Source organism: Bubalus kerabau, chromosome 5 (assembly GCF_029407905.1).
Source record: "Bubalus kerabau isolate K-KA32 ecotype Philippines breed swamp buffalo chromosome 5, PCC_UOA_SB_1v2, whole genome shotgun sequence".
NCBI lineage: Eukaryota > Metazoa > Chordata > Mammalia > Artiodactyla > Bovidae > Bubalus > Bubalus kerabau.
The window spans coordinates 85091098-85109706 of record NC_073628.1 but is presented as its reverse complement, the minus strand read 5'-3'; the positions used below and the strand labels follow the sequence as shown (position 1 = coordinate 85109706).

Below are 18609 nucleotides of genomic sequence, written 5' to 3'. Positions count from 1 at the left end.
GCAAGGTCTGTGCAACAAGTGGTATCCCTACTGAGTAAAAGCAAAATTCTTATACTAACAAGACTTGATGTGTTTAAGTACATTTAAAAAAAATATCAAGAAAAAATTTTTGATTGTTTTCTGAAGAAAGTGTTAAATATCACATTAGGTCTTATATTTCCTCAACAACTTTTTGACCATGATCCAAGTAGGTGATGCATTTTAGATTATACACATATACAAAACATGAATTACATAAAACAGCATTTAGCCTTACTATATTCAGTGCCCATGGATACTATACACATATACAAAACATGAATTACATAAAACGGCATTTAGCCTTACTATATTCAGTGCCCATTGATACTATCTATGCTAAGCCACAATCCATTAAATTTTACTTACACTAATGCACACCCAATTTGAAAAATATAGAAGCAAGAAGTGGAATGATTTTTATAAAAGGTAAATATTCACAACTCAATCAGCTCTATTCCATATGCATTAACACTGGTTTTAAAGGATTCTCATAATAGTCCTTAGGCCATTAGTAGGCCTGAACACTTATTCTCTCTCCCTTCTTGAATTGCAGACCTATTCAATGGTAAAGCAGCTGCCTACAATGAGGGAGACCAGGCTTCAATCCCTGGGTTGGGAAGATCTCCTGGAGAAAGGAAATGGAAACCCACTCCAGTACTCTTGCCTGGAAAATCCCATGGATGGAGGAGTCTGGTGGGCTACAGTCCCATGGGGTCGCAAAAAGTCGGACACGACTGAGCGACTTCACTTTCACTTTCAAGTACAAAGGAACTGAGAAAAAGTGATTTGTGGGAAAAAAACCAAAACTATTGGTAAAAATACCATGTCAGTGATAATGACTTCTATTTGAAGCAACCTTCTCACCATCTCCTCATGGTAAGAAAGGAAAAGAACCTCAATTTAATAAAATCTAACCCAAAAAAGGGAAAATCCTTTCATGATTTGAAAAGATGTCCATTATATACACTACAAATGGGTTGAGCCCAATTGTTTTTAAGTTATTAATTTATTCTGAGTACCTTTATTCTTAGTATCAAAACTATTTCAACAAAATTATGTCATTTTGTCACGGATAAATTGTAAAATGTCAAAAATTTTCAACAATTATGGTCATATTATTAAAGAGAAAGAATCATTACATTAAGAGATACTTTTTGTACTCTGCTATTGATGATTATGAACACTTCTCCACTCTCCAATGCCTTAAATAAAATAAACCACCACAGTTCTATCTTGGATACAAAATTTCAATTTAACTATTTACTTTTCTAATAACCACAGGTTTAAGAAATAAAAGTATTATTGTACTAAAGCCACTTAAGACATTTTAGTAGGCTCAGTTAAACAGGAGCAAGTTTTTAGAAGCCAACCAAGATCAGCTGGGATTTACAAAAAATAACCTTCATTCATGGGTCTGAATCAGAGAGATTAAAGAAAACAAATTAATAATTTATTTTGCTTATGATTTTAATACAACAAAGTTTGCTTTTTTTTAAGCAGTCTGAAATCATTAGGCAAAATTCTAAGTAGATTATCAGCTGATGTAAAATTCCTTAAAATTACTATAAAACTGCCCAAATTATTTTTTTAAAGGAAGCATTAAAAACTCCTTCAATAATTTAAAACAGTATTTATGAAGACTTCAAAGATAATTTTAAAATTATAGTGTAATTATTAAGTATCATCTCACACTGGTCAGAGTGACTATCATCAAGAAGTCTTCAAATAATAAAAGCTAAAGAGGGTATGGAGAACAGAGAACCCTCTTAACACTGCTGGTGGGAATATCAATTGGTATAGTCACCATGGAAAACAGAATGGAGCTTCATTAAAAAATATATAATGGACATATATATAATATACATATATATAATGGAATTAGTCAAAAAAAAGAATGAAATATTGCCATTTGTAAGCAACATGGATCAACCTAGAGAATACCATTACTAAGTAAAGTAAGTGAAATTAAGACAAATATCGTATCAGTGTAATTCTTGTCTAATACTGTCTTTTAGAAGTGATTAAATAAATTCTTACCTAGAAATTCTTTGTGATGCCTTTGTAATTGGTGTTCCAACAAATGCCTCAGGCAGCTCTGGATCTGGGAGAGAATATGCTACAGGAGAGGGTTCTTCTACTTTAGGACTACAGAGAAAATAAAAATTTAACTTTTGATTATGTATCACAAAGAAGACTAAATTATCAATACAAACACTGTAAGAAGGTGAGGTTAGATGGGAGGGGGGCTATCTTTTTTTTACCATGTATATTCTGCTTATTTACAAATAACAATGAACATAACTGGTTTCAAATTTAAGAACAAAGAATGTTCTTCTTGCAAGAAAAGTAGACAACACAAAACATTTTTCCTACATACACTAATAAGCTCTAAGGCTGGATTGTTTATGAATGCAGCTGATAACCCAGGGAAGATTAGCAAGTGGCATGAGTGTAAAAGGTGTAAGAAAAACATACCTATTGTAGACAGAGATGCTATTTTCGGGTTCATTACTTGCCCAGACCTCTCCAATTTTAGATAACACATTATTGATGAAAGTAGATCTTGTTAACACAGTCCCAGTTACAGCCTGCTTTGGAACTGCTGATAATGGTTTTGGTCTAGAAACTGTGAAACAAAAAAGGTAGTATTTAATTTCATCTCTAACACCAGGATTTTAAAGTAGACAGACAAATACGGCAAAGTGATTGGAGAAAACAAAACATGAGTAGTTCAAATTATATTTGGTTTAGCAATATATGTGCAGAAATTTAACAATTTTGGCTTTTAGGAGACAGTGAAATAATTTTTCTACATGTTTTCTAAAAGTCAGCAGTCTTCAAATGAAATCAAAAGAGTTCTGTCACTCTGTACTAAATAAACTAGAAAGTTTACAAGTTCCAAGGAAGCTTTCGATTTCTTGGGGTAGAACCACCAATAAACAAACAAACAAAACCACAAAGCATCACTGTGATGAATCAAAGCAAAATTGAGCTAAACAGAAGATAACAAAGGTTTCAGAAGATAATCATTCAATATCTTTTCTAGTGCAATATTTTAGGACATTTTTCAATGAAATCTTACCTTCTCGAAAAACTGATGACGCTGACAGATGGTAAGGCTTTGCTCGCTCAATGGCTAATTTTCGCTGGACTCTAGGAAGAATTTTCCCATATTGGTCTATTATAGAATTTCGAGTCACTGATCTCTCTCGCAAACGAGGATCACGATCATTCTATAGAACATAACATAACTGGTAAAAATTTAATCTTCAAAAATGTTAGCTGCTATGTCGATTATTTACTATTAAAATATAATTATGAATACACAAGAACACCTTCCACCTTTCTACATACCCATTCTTCCAAACCAAAGACATCATACACACAACCTAACTGCTTCATCAATTCTTACCCATCGATAAATTCCAAGTCTCTCCTTCCCAGCCTTGATTATTTACAACTAATAAAAGCAATGATTTTCATTTACTAAGCAACATGTTCCATCACACACATGTCTGTGCATCCTCACAAAAGATACTGTCCTTTTACAATTAAGGAAACCAAGGTTCAGAGTGTGTCCAAGCACACAGAGCCAATGAACAATTAGTCCAACCCCTAAAGTCCATGCTTTTTGCACTATTTATTTCCTACTGTTGTCCTCTACCAGTTGCTATTTTTCCTGAGTGAGTAAAGTAGTTAGTCTGGCAAGACTGTGGGCAGATACCTAAACAGAAATAGCACATATAAAAGAACTGGATAAGTAACAACACCCTGTTTGTCAATTCTGCTTCAGAAAGTGAGGATTTTCAACATTCAAGATTATACAAAGCTCTTATATAATGAAGTCATCTGTTTTCCCTATTCTCTTGTCCCCCCATAGTAAAACAAGTTCAACTGTACCATAAGATTAATCTTCAGAGTCTGGTTCAGCTTCAAGGCAGGAATATAATTGGCACGCTGCAAATGGTGAACTAAAAGGAATTCATGATTCTGAACACTCGCACTGGACTGTAAAAATCTCACCAAACACTCCTAGAAAGAACAAAACAGATTTGTAAGCTATTAACTTATCCTGAATTTCCAGATATAAGTTTACACTGACAAATCATTACCTGCTCAGTGTCTGTGAATGGTAGCTTCAGTAAATCCTCCATTAAGCCCATCTCCTGACAGACTTCATATGTATGTTTGAGCAGCTCCTCTATATTCAACCTATTAGAATGTTGTCGCAGTAAAGTCCAGGCCTCCACCATGCACCTGAAATCAATATTTATCAAAGTTTAGTTTTAGAAAAGCTATTTGAAATGTTCAAAACAAGACATCCACCTGAAGAATCCCAAAGATACTTTGTGCATGCATCTTAGTCGTGTCTGACTCTTTGCGACCAACATGGACTGTAGCCTGCAAGGCTCCTCCGTCCATGGAATTTCCAAGGCAAGAACATTGGAGTGAGCAGCCACTTTCTCCTCCAGGGGATCTTCCTGACCCAAGGATCAAACTCCTATCTCCTGCACTGGCAGGTGGATTCTTTACCAATGAGCCATCTGGGAAGCCCCAAAAGATACTATGTACATATTATTTAAAAGTACTTTAAAATTTTATTGAATATTAATCACTGTGAAGTAGTAAAGAAAATAAGGCATCTTTAAATACTTGATCATAAAATGTTGACTATTCCATGTAATTTATCGAATATTCCACCGAAAATAAAAAACAGAATTGTTGCATGGACAGAGAATGGTTTTGAGTGTATGAGTTGTCTGCTCTCATGATCATGTGGGTTAATGCGAGCGGCAACTCACTGTCGATGCCCAGCGTCGTTAAGAGAAAATCGCACTGCATATAGTTAGCTTAGGAAAAGACCAAAACTCAAACTATGGCTACTACTTCATATATGCATACTGCTTTGCACCATTTTAAAGTTGAAAAAATTATAAGTTGAAGCACTGTTAAGTCAGGGGCCATCTGAACCCAAGAGTTCAAGAAGACAAAAATCTAATGTGATCTGGACAGAACTCACAGAAATATTCAAGTGAGGTTCTTAAGAAAGTGACACTGAGCATGAGAACAGTAGAAAAGAAAATGAGCAAAGATCTAGAGACACAAACAGCATACTGTGTTTATGGGAAAGTAGAGGACTTAGCTTAGCAAATCTTCTTAGTAAGATTCTGGCTTATCTACAGCAAGATCTGATTGGAGAACTTAGGTCAAATCAGACAGTTTTAGAAATAAGTGGGGCTGCTGAAACATCCTTCTGTGAGCAATAGGTCATTAAATGAAGCTATGTGTCTCATGATACACTGACAAGTAAAAATAGGCTTAAAACAACATGAATAATAAGATTTTCTAAAAATTAACCAATAAACAAAGCCTATAAGTCTTTATGTATTTATATAAACAAAAAAATGTCTTGAAAGACACATACTAAGATTAACAATGATTAGTCTCACATGTAGAATTTTTGGAAGGGCTGATAAGTGTCAAGGCAGAAGCAGGAGTAGAATAAAAAATGGCAAGTAGATAGGAATAATTTTCTAAAAAAAAGTCATCATTCCTAATTTTAAGTGAATAGGTAATTTTGATTTTAATAGTTCAGTGGCTAAGACTCTGTGTTTCCTGTGCAAGAGGCCCAGGTTCCATTCCTGGTAAGGGAAGTAGATCCCACATGCCACAACTAAGACCAGGCACAGCACCCCCTACCAAAGGCTTTAACTATAGTTTTTATTGAAATAATTACAAAAATTGAAATAACGACTTGTAAATAAATAACTGACATGCATAAAAAACACAGAATACATGAACCAAGTTACAGCAATTAGTATTCATAATGAAAATGCATCTGAGGAAATTTTAGCAGCACTGTCCCAGACTTTCTGTAGATACAAAGTTTCTTGGGGAAGCAAATCCCACTGCTGGCAGTTCAGGACCCTAAAATTTTTATTGTTTGACTAGAATAGTGCAAATAAGTAAAACATTTAGGTGTATCACCTAAGAATCTGCATCTGAAATTGCCTTGCACTCCTTCTTCTACCAGGACAGGGATAACAGTGTGGTTGTTATAACCTGAGTATTTAAGAGATAGTTTTTTTCCCCTAAATCAGAAATCTGGGAGTGTTAAAAATAAGCACACCATTTCTACAGAAAGAAAAATAGATAGTGAAGATGAATGAACATCTAATCATTAATTTTAATATAAAGAAATAGATGAAGTGGGTATAATAAAATCTTGTATCTGTTAAATCTGATGTAGGATGGGTATACGTAATTTTCATAGTACTACAGTACTATTCTACTTTTGTGTATTCTGTAATCTTCTTACAAAATGCTTGAACCAAAATAAATTTCAGCTGCATCAAAAATTTAAATGATAAAACAAAAATCACAAAGTAGTAACAGAAACAGTGAGAGGATTAAATAATATTGAAATAGAAGAGACAAAGAATCATAAAACACTGGCAATTCTAACTTTATAAAATAGCTCTTCATGAAAAGATGCATTCTATATTATAGTGAGACTAATCAGATTAATATTACCATTTTCACCAATCAACTGGATAAATGCCTAACTAAAGGGTATAACACAAAGTGAGACATACATGGAAGGCAATATGCCTTATCAAAATTAAAATTGCAAATATCCTTTTACCCAGTTGGAGAAGGAAATGGCAACCCACTCCAGTATTCCTGCCTGGAGAATTCCCTGGATGGAGGAGCCTGGTGGGCTACAGTCCATTGGGTCACAAAGAGTCCGACATGACTGAGTGACGAACGCTTACACTTTTCACCCAGAAATTCTACTCCCAGGACTTTACAAAATAAATCTGCACTTGTGTAAAATGGGTGGATACTCATACACAGCAGTGTTTGAAATGCCATAAGATTAAAACCACCCAAATGTTCACTAAGCAAAGGCAGTTAAACAAATACTGGTACATCCACATAATGAACTATCATGCAATGATTAAAATAAGGAAGCTCTTTATGTACTATCAGGAAATGAATTCCAAACTAAATTACTTTTAAAAATATACTGCAGATGGATGACAGCATGTATTTTTTAAAAGGGGGGAGGGAGAGCAATGACGTACATGTGCATTTGCTCAGAATGTCCCAGAATGTCTTAGGAAAGATACACTAGTACTGTGAGGAAGCTTAGGAGGCTGGGAATTTACTGTGTATCCTTTTGTAATTTTAGAAAAAAACACGTAAATATCTTATTATTCAAAAAACAAAAAGAACTGTATTCTTGCCCCTCTTCTCCCAGCCTATATACACATAGGCTTCCCTGGTGACTCAGATGGTAAAGAATCCACCTAGAATGCGGGAGACCTAGGTTCAATCCCTGGATTGGGAAGATCACCTGGAGAACCGAACACACACCCACTCCAGTATTCTGGCCTGGAGAATTCCATGCACAGAGAAGCCTGACAGGCTATAGTCCATGGGGTTGCACATATATAAAATATTATATATATGCTATATATGTGTGTGTGTATATATATATATATATAAACCGCACACACATACATATACTTATTTCGCTGCAGTAGGTCTTAGTTAAAGCACACAGGATCTTCATTGTGTCATGAGAGATCCTCACAGCTCAGATTCTCTAGTTGCTGCCCAAGGGGTTAGTTGCTTTGATGCATGTGGGATCTTTACTCCCCTTCCAAGGATCAAACCCATGTCCCCTGCACTACAAGGCAGATTTTTTAACCACTGGACCATCAGAGAAGTCCCTGGATATGTTTCAAGTTTTCCACTTTAAAGTATGATATCCACGCCCAGTGAGCAGATACACGAGGTAAGAGTAAGATTAATTTATTTATGATTTATCAAAAACTAATCTAATAACAGTAAGCATACCTGAAAGCAAAAGACAAATGATAGTATATTTTTCTCAGTTTCTCCCACAGCAGAAGGCATAGTTACCTCCAACTTCAAGAAATTGATGCTCCATTTTGGGCCAATACTTAAACATAAATTTTAAAATAAGTAACTCTCATATACCCATTACTCTCCTGCTCCTCATGGCAGGAAGGCACGATGCCAATAAAAGCAGTAAGAAAATCACTTCAATTGATGAAAGGCTAAAACTAGCAGGCTAACAGTAAAGTTAAGAAATGTATGTTTTGATATTTGGCAAAACTAATACAATTATGTAAAGTTTAAAAATAAAATTGAAGAACCAAAAAAAAAAAAAAAAAGAAATGTATGGGGGTTCTTGGCAACACAGTAAGAAGACAGCCTTAGAAACACTCCTGTGACAGGCTCTAAAAATGACAGATCAAATATGAACAGTCTTTTGAAATGAATCATAGAGATCACAATGAAAAAAAAAATTCAGAAATGTAAACAAGCAACTATTGATTTCCAGTGATTAGTGTAAAAGTTAAAATATTAGGAAAAGATGAATCATAAATAACAGAAAGTTGTTGTAGCTATGTTAACAATTACTCATGATGAAGGTTATTCTACAATAAGAGGTTAAAGTCATTAAAAAATAACAATTTAAAACTTGTATGTACCTAATACTGTATTCAAAATACAAAAAGTTAGCAGTATTACAAGGAATAGACACATACATATTAGAGGAGGCAACATGCAAACGTTTCATTCTTATTCATTTTTTTAAAGTTTATTTTCTGGTTGCACTGCAAGGCATGCAGGATCTTCGTTTCCCAACCAGGGATCGAAGCTCACTCCCTGTCCTGGAAGTGAGGAATCTTAACCACTAAACCACCAAGAAGTCCAGCAAACCTTCCTTCAGTCAGTTCAGTTCAGTCGCTCAGTCATGTCTGACTTTTTGCGACACCATGGACAGCAACACACCAGGCTTCCCTGTCCATCAACAACTCCCAGAGCTTGCTCAAACTCACGTCCATTGAGCAAGTAATGCCATCTAACCATCTCATCCTCTGTCGTCCACTTCTCCTGCCTTCAATCATTCCCAGCATCAAGGTCTTTTACAATGAGTCAGTTCTTTCCATTAGGTGGCCAAAGTACTGGAGTTTCAGTTTCAGCATCAGTCCTTCCAAAGAGTATTCAGAAGTGATTTCCTTTTAGAATAAACTGGTTGGATCTCCTTGCAGTCCAAGGGACTCTCAAGAGTCTTCTCCAACACCACAGTCCATAAGCATCAATTCTTTGGCGCTCAGCCTTCTTTATAGTCCAACACTCACATTCATACATGAATACTGGAAAAACCATAGCTTTGACTAGACAGACCTTTGTCAGCAAAGTAATGTCTCTGCTTTTTAATATGCTGTCTGGGTTGCTGATAACTTTTCTTCCAAGGAGCAAGGGTCTTTTTATTTCATGGCTCCAGTCACCATCTGTAGTGACTTTGGAGCCCAAGAAAATAAAGTCTGTCACTGTTTCCATTGTTTCCCCATCTATTTGCCATGAAGTGATGGGACCGGATGCCATGATCTTAGTTTTCTGAAATGTTGAGCTTTAAGCCAACTTTTTCACTCTCCTCTTTCACTTTCATCAAGAGGCTTTTAGTTCTCCTTCACTTTGTGACATAAGGGTGGTGTCATCTGCATATCTGAGGTTATTGATATTTCTTCCAGCAATCTTGATTCCAGCTTGTGCTTCTTCCAGCCCAGTGTTTCTCATGATGTACTCTGCATATAAGTTAAATAAGCAGGATGACAATATACAGCCTTGACGTACTCCTTTTCCTATTTGGAACCAGTCTGTTGTTCCATGCCCACTTCTAACTGTTGCTTCCTGACCTGCATACAGGTTTCTCAAGAGGCAGGTCAGGTGGTCTGGTATTCCCATCTCTTGAAGAATTTTCCACAGTTTATTGTGACCCACACAGTCAAAGGGTTTGGCATAGTCAATAAAGCAGAGATAGATGTTTTTCTGGAACTCTCTTGTTTTTTCGATGATCCAGAGGATGCTGGCAATTTGATCTCTGAATCCTCTGCCTTTTCGAAAACCACCTTGAACATCTGGTTCATGGTTTACATATTGATGAGCCTGGCTTGGAGAATTTTGAGCATTACTTTACTAGCGTGTGAGATGAGTGCAATTTTGCAGTAGTTTGAGCCTTCTTTGGCATGGCCTTTCTTTGGGATTGGAATGAAAACTGACCTTTTCCAGTCCTGTGACCACTGCTGAGTTTTCTAAATTTGCTGGCATATTGAGTAAAGGACTTTCACAGCATCATCTTCCAGGATTTGAAATAGCTCAACTGAAATTCTATCACCTCCACTAGCTTTGTTTATAGTGATGCTTCCTAAGGCCCACTTGACTTCACATTCCAGGATGTCTGGCTCTAGGTCAGTGATCACACCATCGTGATCATCTGGGTCGTGAAGATCTTTTTTGTACAGTTCTTCTGTATATTCTTGTCACCTCTTCTTAATATCTTCTGCCTATGTTAGGTCCATACCATTTCTGTCCTTTATCAAGCCCATCTTTGCATGAAATGTTCCCTTGGTATCTCTAATTTTCTTGAAGAGATCTCTGTCTTTCCCATTCTGTTGTTTTCCTCTATTTCTTTGCATTGTTCACTGAGGAAAGGAAGGCTTTCTTATCTCTCCTTGCTATTCTTTGGAACTCTGCATTCAAATGGGTATATCTTTCCTTTTCTCCCTTTGCTTTTTCACTTCTCTTCTTTTCACAGCTATTTGTAAGGCCTCCTCAGACAGCCATTCTGCTTTTTTGCATTTCTTTTTCTTGGGGATGGTCTTGTTCCCTGTCTCCTGTACAATGTCACAAACCTCTGTCCATAGTTCATCAGGCACTCTGTCTATCAGATCTAGTCCCTTAAATCTATTTCTCACTTCCACTGTATAATCATAAGGGATTTGATTTAGGTCATACCTGAATGGTCTAGTGGTTCTCCCCCCTTTCTTCAATTTAAGTCTGAATTTGGCAATAAAGATTTCATGATCTGAGCCACAGGCAGCTCCTGGTCTTGTTTTTGCTGACTATATAGAGCTTCTCCATCTTTGGCTGCAAAGAATATAATCAATCTGATTTTGGTGTTGGCCATCTGATCCATGTGTAGATCACATTATGGAGTCACAATGCAATTAAGAGAGAAAAGAATTTTTTTTAACCGTATTTGTACATTAAAGCTTCTAAATAATTAATAGGGAAAGAAAAAAATCATAATGAAAATTAAAAATACTTAGGAAAAAAATAACCATAAAAATTGTGGGATGATCCAAAGTAATATACAGAACATTCAGATTTACATTTTTATGTTAGTAAAGATAAAAGGTTGAAAATGAGAAACCAACTTGAGTTAAAAAGCACAGCAGAATGAAACCCACAGAAAGTGGAAAGAATAAAGATAATGATTACACCTATACAAAAAGGTTTTCCAGCTCTATTGTACTTCTATTTTACTAAGACTGAGTACGTAATGTTTAAGAGCTAAAAATCTAAAACTGTTACTTTGAGGCTATCGTGTACTGTGCATCATGATTACTTTTAGGTAAATCTATTTGCCGTAACTGTGATGGTATGTCCATAAAGTAAGCTCATGTAACTGAAAAGCTACCAGCATACAGGTTTCACAGAAAGAGAAAGATGATCTTAATAAAGAAGAGGTGGTAGAGGAAACAGGCAGGCGTTAGGCTGAAAAGTTAAATAAATGATGCAATGATGATTAACTCAAGAAGGTTCAATCTACCACCCTTTACTGGGCTTCCCTGGTGGCTCAGACCATAAAGAATCCCCCTGCAATGTGGGAGACCTAGGTTCAATCCCTGGGTTGGGAAGATCCCCTGGAGAAGGGAACGGCTACCCACTCCAGTACTCCTGCCTGGAGAATTCCACAGACAGAGGAGCCTGCCAAGCTACAGTCCATGGGGTCGCAAAGAGTCAGACCTAACTGAGCAACTTTTACTTTCACCACCATTTACTAATGATTTACTACTTGCAACTCTAATAGTGCTTATGCCATTTAACTAACCTCAAAATGTTGCAAAGCAGTCATTATTAACCCAGGAGGAAACCTGGGCTCAGAAAGGATAATTTAACTGCTTCTGATCATATTTCAGAATGTAGCAGAATTCAGGTATAAATTCAGATCTATCTGAGTCCAAAGACTGTCAACTGTTACAATCAGTAACTATTCCAATATTGTCATTTTAAAATGTAGATTAATTAACATAAATTCACACAACAGCTAGAAAACCAAACAACACCTCAGTAATTATTTTAAACATTTACTGAATTTGAAAACATGTTATCTCACAAATGGCATTCTGAGTGGCCCTTTGTTTTAACTTATGCACTTACTGTAAAGGACACTTAATGATGCTATGTTTTTGGAGACTAGATAACCGAGGCTTTACTGTACTTGAGAAATACAGTTTTGAAATTACATTATATAAAGGTTGCATTATTGTAAACATTATCAAGTACTAGAACTCTTTAACCCATTTATTAAACATTTATGTTCTTTAGCTTCTTTAACTTTTTGTTCTTATATTTATTCTTGATTTATTCAGCTGAGCCAAATACTTTTACTAACCAAAATTATTTCAACAAGTACTTTAGCAGTTCATTACTTTTGAGGACATTGTAAGTTTCAATGTCTAACAAGTCTATTACTAAATTGCAGATCTGTCTGAAATGTAAAGATCCAATCCTCTCTCCTCAAAGCTGTAATGTATGGTTCATAAATGACAATTTGAGGTGAGTAAAGTGGCCAATTTTTAAATATATAAAGAAAATATAAAATGACTCAACCAATAAGACTCAACAAAAAACCAGTATGAATTAAATAAAAATAGTCACAATCTAAGAAATTCCAGTCCCAAAAAAGTTTCCCAACTATTTAGGTATTAAGAAAACCCAATAACCAGACCACTGTATTTCCAATCATGCCACTTAATTGTCAGTTAGTATATACATGACAAATATAATTATTATAGCAACTGAGTATTGCTATAATGCAACAACAAAATTAAAGAACTGCAACACCCAAGCAATCCAGACTAACAAAAATATCAGAGTACCATCACTGGAATATACCGTCAAAGAATATAATTTATCAACTTAGCATAACTTCATTCTTTCTCTATTTCTGGCTGCTTCTTGGTATAAGCAAACCTCAACTCTCCAAGGAGAAAACTGTCAACACTGCCAGGTAGAAACCAACATAATTTTTAAACCTCAGTCTGATTTCACCTTTTACTCATTACTTCTTTTATTCATCTTATTCTAGGTAAAAGGTGCTTTACATTCTTCTCAATGATGAAAGATGAAGAACATAAGAATATTGTGCAATGCAACCAAGTCGAAATATATTGCTCTATTTCATCAGTTCCATTCTATTAATACATGGCCAAGAGTTCGATTGTACTTGCAAAACAGGTACTTACCTATTAAAAAGCAAAACAGTGAGGTGAAGGATAACATCTCTACCACTGGACACTGTTGGCTTCATTGTCTGAATGTATCTGAGGGCTTGTCTGTGCTCACCCTGACTCATGAAGGCTTCAATAATCTTTGAATGTTGCCATGACACAGGTTTTGCAGTAGCCGGGTGAAACAGAAGATCCAAACCGCTCTGCAAAAATGACAATGAAAACTGGTAAATTAAATACAATGCTTTGCACTTTGGAAAAAAAAAAAAAAAAAAAGGCAATATACTAAACCTATGCAAATTAAAATAAAACCCGTTTAAATATATCTGAAAATATCTACTTTACTGTATATTTTATTTTAAATAAAAGCCTTATCAAAAGCCTCATACTTTGGAGATCTTGTCAAGTGAGTATATAAAATCTTTCCATCACCAATTTCATACATCAATGTCAAATTCTGGCTTCTCTGGTTCACCCAACACACCAAATATGTCTGTAACATAAAAATGACTATATTTGCACTACTGGTAATTGTTTGTATGTTTCTTTAGACAATAAGACTCTTGGGGTTCTAAACTATTTTATCGTTGTATATTCTTGTTGCCGGAAATGGTGCTTGGTGAAGGTACTGATTAAACTGAATCCTTAAAATACCTCCGGAAGTAGACTGTGTCATATCTTTAATATTAAATGTATTTTTCCTAAAATTCTAATAGTTTACAAAAGTTTAACATTCTAAATGAACTATACAGACTTACCTCATAGTCATTATGATCTATCAGCCAAAATCCTTGAATAAGTTTAACCTGGCCCCAAGAAATGGCAAAGGCAGTTGGAAATGATTCAATTGAAGTATCCGTTTTGTTTGGAAAGGAATACATAATATCAAGTAGCAAATAAATAGTCTTTAAAAAAAGAGGATTAAGGACAATAAAAAGAAAAACTCCTACATATATATCTGCAATAGGTAACAATAGAAGATATGAGAAAAAAGGCTTAAGACAGTTTTATTAAATGTCGGTACAGCCAACCCCACAACCAACTTCATTCATTCTGTATTAAGTACCACCACAAAGGTACTTTGTCCCCTGGAGGCAGAAATGGCAACCCACTCCAGTATTCTTGCCTAGAGAATCCCACAGACAGAGGAGCCTGGTGGGCTACAGTTCATAGGGTCACACGTGACCGAAGCGACTTAGCACACAGGCACCACAAGGAGATGAACTAAAGCATACTTTCTTCACCGAAGTTAGCAGATTAACAAATTTAAGAAACAAAGCCATAGATGAAATTCCAGTTATCCAACAAACCCTGGCAGTTTAAACAAACACATTATTTATTTTATAAATTATGAATAAAACTATGCATTTTGACTAAGAAATAGACTTTAGTACAGAAATCTTACTTAAAAGACCACAAGGCCTACCTAGGTAATTTAAGCTAATGCATTAATTAATGCATTCCCATCCAGCATATAAAATCTCATGGAGAATGACCACATGCTAGCAATGTTCTAGAGCTGTCTTTAACTTCAGGAATGTCTTGGACACATTTGAGTCTGATGAAAGCCAAGAACTGTATCTCTAGAAAAATAAACATAAACATTTTGCATAGTTTCAAGGTTAACGAAAGACCATCTGAATCCAACCAACAGGTCCTGGATTAAGAATCTTTCCTTTAAAACAAATTCAAATGTGAAATTGAGATTGGATTAGATGCATAAGGGTCCTACTACTCTGACATTGTATGATTTTGGTAATATGTGAATTACTTGATAAAATTTTAAAGGATACAACAGAATGCTTGCTTGCTTCAGTAATGTTGTCTAGTAGGTATATGTCAAGTAACGCCTATTAAAAAAAAATTTAGTGCATTTTACATATTCATTCATTTATGTTCCTGTTTTTCCCAAGCCCATGCCAGGTATGAAAAAACCAATTAAGCATTCCTCCCTCTCCCAGCCCAGCTTTTGAGATTAAATGATATTGTGTTACCGCAAACCTACATGTAGACTTGTAGGAGGATATTTTCCTGTGCCTCCTTCGTCCCGTTTCCACAACTTCTCTACTCGATCTCCTAACTGAGAAACCATTCCATCAATCATTAAGCAATCAGGGTTCCACTTCCCTCTGCAATAAGAGCAATATTAAGGATATTGAGCATTAGTGCTAATTATTATTATCAAAACAACCAGCAGCCAACTCTTAAAAGTAACGATCTCAACTATCAAAGGCAGAAGAAATTTGAGGACAGGATCCCATCATAAGAAATCTGGACACCAAATAAAGTTAGTCAGATAAACCCTGAAGAAGCCTCAAGTTTGGTTATTAGCCAAGTCAGTCAGTAAAGGTCAGGTTCCAGGGGAGAAAGTGGTCTAGTCAGCAAAATGCTGTTTACTTTTTACCACCTTGAGCAAGTTACCAAAGAGCATGATATCTCAGTATAGATAAAGTAAATACTGTAGTTCAAAGTCAAAAAGTTTTACTTTCAGTTTTATCACCTGGACTAGTTTTTAAACCTCATTGCTAATTGCTAAGTCACTTCAGTCGTGTCCGGCTCTGTGCGACCCCATAGACGGCAGACCACCAGGCTCCCCCATCCCTGGGATTCTCCAGGCAAGAACACTGGAGTGGGTTCCCTCCTAATATTTATTATTGAGCACATACAGGTGATAAGCAGATACTGACCCCGTCTGTTTCCTCATCTAATATTAATAACAACAATAGCAGTTACTACTTATTGGATGAAATTTTCTTGAATAAGGCATTGAAAGAAAGATATTTTATTTCATTGTTATATTTACTTTATATTGACTTTCTAATTTGTGATAAATAGGATTAGAAAGTTTATCCAATCTGCTCAAGGACATACACTTAGGAAATAACAGATCTAGAAATTTTAAATACACCTTATAATTTTCCCAAGTCCATGCTCACTATTCTAGATTAGTTATTAGTTATTCTAATCTAATCCTTGATTAGATTCTGGATCCTCTAACTATGCACAACTTTGTACAGGTTTCCAAGTGATTCAGACAACAAACCTGGAATCAACGTTTGGGAATAATTGCTCTAAATATTATAATCCACTCCACAATTCTGTCATTCCAACTTGAGGAAGAAGGCTATTTATAATTCCAAGGTAGAGTCAAGGCTGTAAAACATTACTCTTTTTTTCTTTTATTACTTTTATATCTTTATTTCAAAGGACCCAACCACATAAGTATTTAAGGGGAAGGGGGAGTTCATATTTAAAGAAAAGAGAGAAAAAGGCAATAAAGAAAAAAGTGGATAAAGTGCTGAAATGCAAATGTTAATGCAAAGAATGTAAAGTAACTAACATGATATATTTTCAGCTTTAGTAACAGTTGTTTCAAGTCGTCTTCTGAATAAGAATTCTCAGGAAAAATGTATACTTAAATTATAGAATCTCCTCCAATAAATCAATCATGTGGTAAATAGATTTAGGAAATAATAAATAGCTGTATTCAAATTCTAAAATAAAGATGTAAACAGTAGGTCAAGGCAAACACTACAACTAAAATAGTAATGCTGGGGACAAATTCATATACTTTACTGAGATTTCCACCCCTTTAATCTTTTTTTTATAACATAATGAATTCTATTCTGAGAAAGCTTTGATTTCTTATACAAGTAACTTCTAAAATGGTTTTTGAAGGCTCTGGATGTACTATACCTTGATGAACGCTCACACTTCTGTCGACGGCTGGTGTAGTAATTCTGAATTACGGGGTAGTTGTAGCATAACCTTGACAACTGCACAGCATCATCTAGATGTTTCATAAGAGTTGGAAGAAAAGCTAGTAATATTTCCAAAACACTCCCCATAAACTTAAGGTTACATAATTGATATTTTACTACAATTTTATGATATTCTTTAAATTGCAGGCTTCTTAAAGTAATAAAAGAACACTTTATTAACAGACGCATAAATGAGAAAACTGAGTGTCTCAAGAAAGTCTTGTAACAACAGGATGCCAGTTAAAGACCCTGGAAAAACTATTTCAGAAAATTATTTTACTCCCTTAGGCACAAATGATAATCTAAAAGTAAGCAAATTCACTATGTGTTCAAGTAAAAATCTAAGAGAATTATGAAAGAATAAGATCAACAGTAATTATGCACAGTGGCAGATACACTTCTAAGTCTGTGAATCCTGGAAATACAAGAAGTTGGAGGCTTTTGTTCTACACAAATGTAGTAAAAGTCAAATTCTCTAATTCCTGGTATTAGCATGAATTATTAGATAAAACGGGGTAAGTAATTGATGGCAAAAAGTATTGGTTAATAACCATATTAAAAGAACCTTGAAGAGAAAAAGATGGACAAATTAGATTTTAAACTCATACTTCTATGGATCTAAATTATAGCTGGTGATATCACTGAATCCATCTTCAGAAACCATGTTTTGTCAAAAATTTTTTTTTAACCCAACAAACATGCGTGCAACACCTGCATATCAGGCATGGGGTGAAGCACTGAAGGCACAAAGAGAATACAAGAAAAGAAGGTAAGAATAAAAGAAAAGACAAGAGAGTGGTAGAAGGAAGGAAACCCCAACAATAGAACAACAAAATTATAAAGATTTAAGAATGTTTCATTAATATTTATAGATTAAGGAAATATTTTACCTAAGCCCTCTGGTAAAAGGCCAGAATGAGAGAACCAAAGAACCACTTGTGCATACTGACAGATGAGCTGGGTAACCATATACTTATTGCTTAAATCTGTAAGACCTGTAAAGAGTTGAAATCAGTTGTTTAGTTTTCAATTTATCAACCACAAATGAAAAATCAAGACACTCTATAGTTTTCAAAAACAGTAACTACTTGGTGATTTTTATATCCATGTATTTTTAAACAAATTTAGCTTGAACAAATAATCTCCAAAATGCTAAACTAACTCACTGACTAAAATAGACATTTTAAGTAAATATGCTTCCATATTAGCTACACTCCCATTTAGCTATTTTCAATAATCAGATTTATACATTAAAACAAACTACTACAGTATCATTAACACAGGCTGTTCAAACCAGGCCTTTATATGAAACTGGCTATTTTGTTTCAATGGAAAACCAGAGGAGAAAAATTATGAAGACCAACTCTATGCACAAAAACTTAAATATAATTTAAAAATCTGAAGTTCTACCACTAATACACTGCCTTAACAATCTTTAAATCCCCAATTTCCCAACCTTATTTAATCATGAACTCATGGTTCATCTA

At 35.0% G+C, this 18609-nt stretch overlaps 1 protein-coding gene across 7 annotated transcripts in view; it reads right to left on the bottom strand.

Moving 5' to 3' along the window:
• AHCTF1 (AT-hook containing transcription factor 1) overlaps positions 1-18609 on the bottom strand; it is a 94151-nt gene that overhangs the window by 25055 nt on the left and 50487 nt on the right. For all 7 annotated transcript variants that reach the window (XR_008714854.1, XM_055582056.1, XM_055582060.1 and 4 more), the window contains exons 16-26: positions 18013-18117; positions 17058-17151; positions 15367-15490; positions 15155-15211; positions 14120-14266; positions 13377-13564; positions 4134-4278; positions 3922-4053; positions 3104-3254; positions 2497-2647; positions 2059-2166 (exon numbers count right to left, since the gene is read on the bottom strand). Coding sequence is in view for 6 of the 7 variants with exons in the window: in XM_055582056.1 (XP_055438031.1) it covers positions 2059-2166; positions 2497-2647; positions 3104-3254; positions 3922-4053; positions 4134-4278; positions 13377-13564; positions 14120-14266; positions 15155-15211; positions 15367-15490; positions 17058-17151; positions 18013-18117 (1402 nt within the window). In the remaining variant the exon portion in view is untranslated. The remainder of the gene's footprint in view (positions 1-2058; positions 2167-2496; positions 2648-3103; positions 3255-3921; positions 4054-4133; positions 4279-13376; positions 13565-14119; positions 14267-15154; positions 15212-15366; positions 15491-17057; positions 17152-18012; positions 18118-18609) is intronic.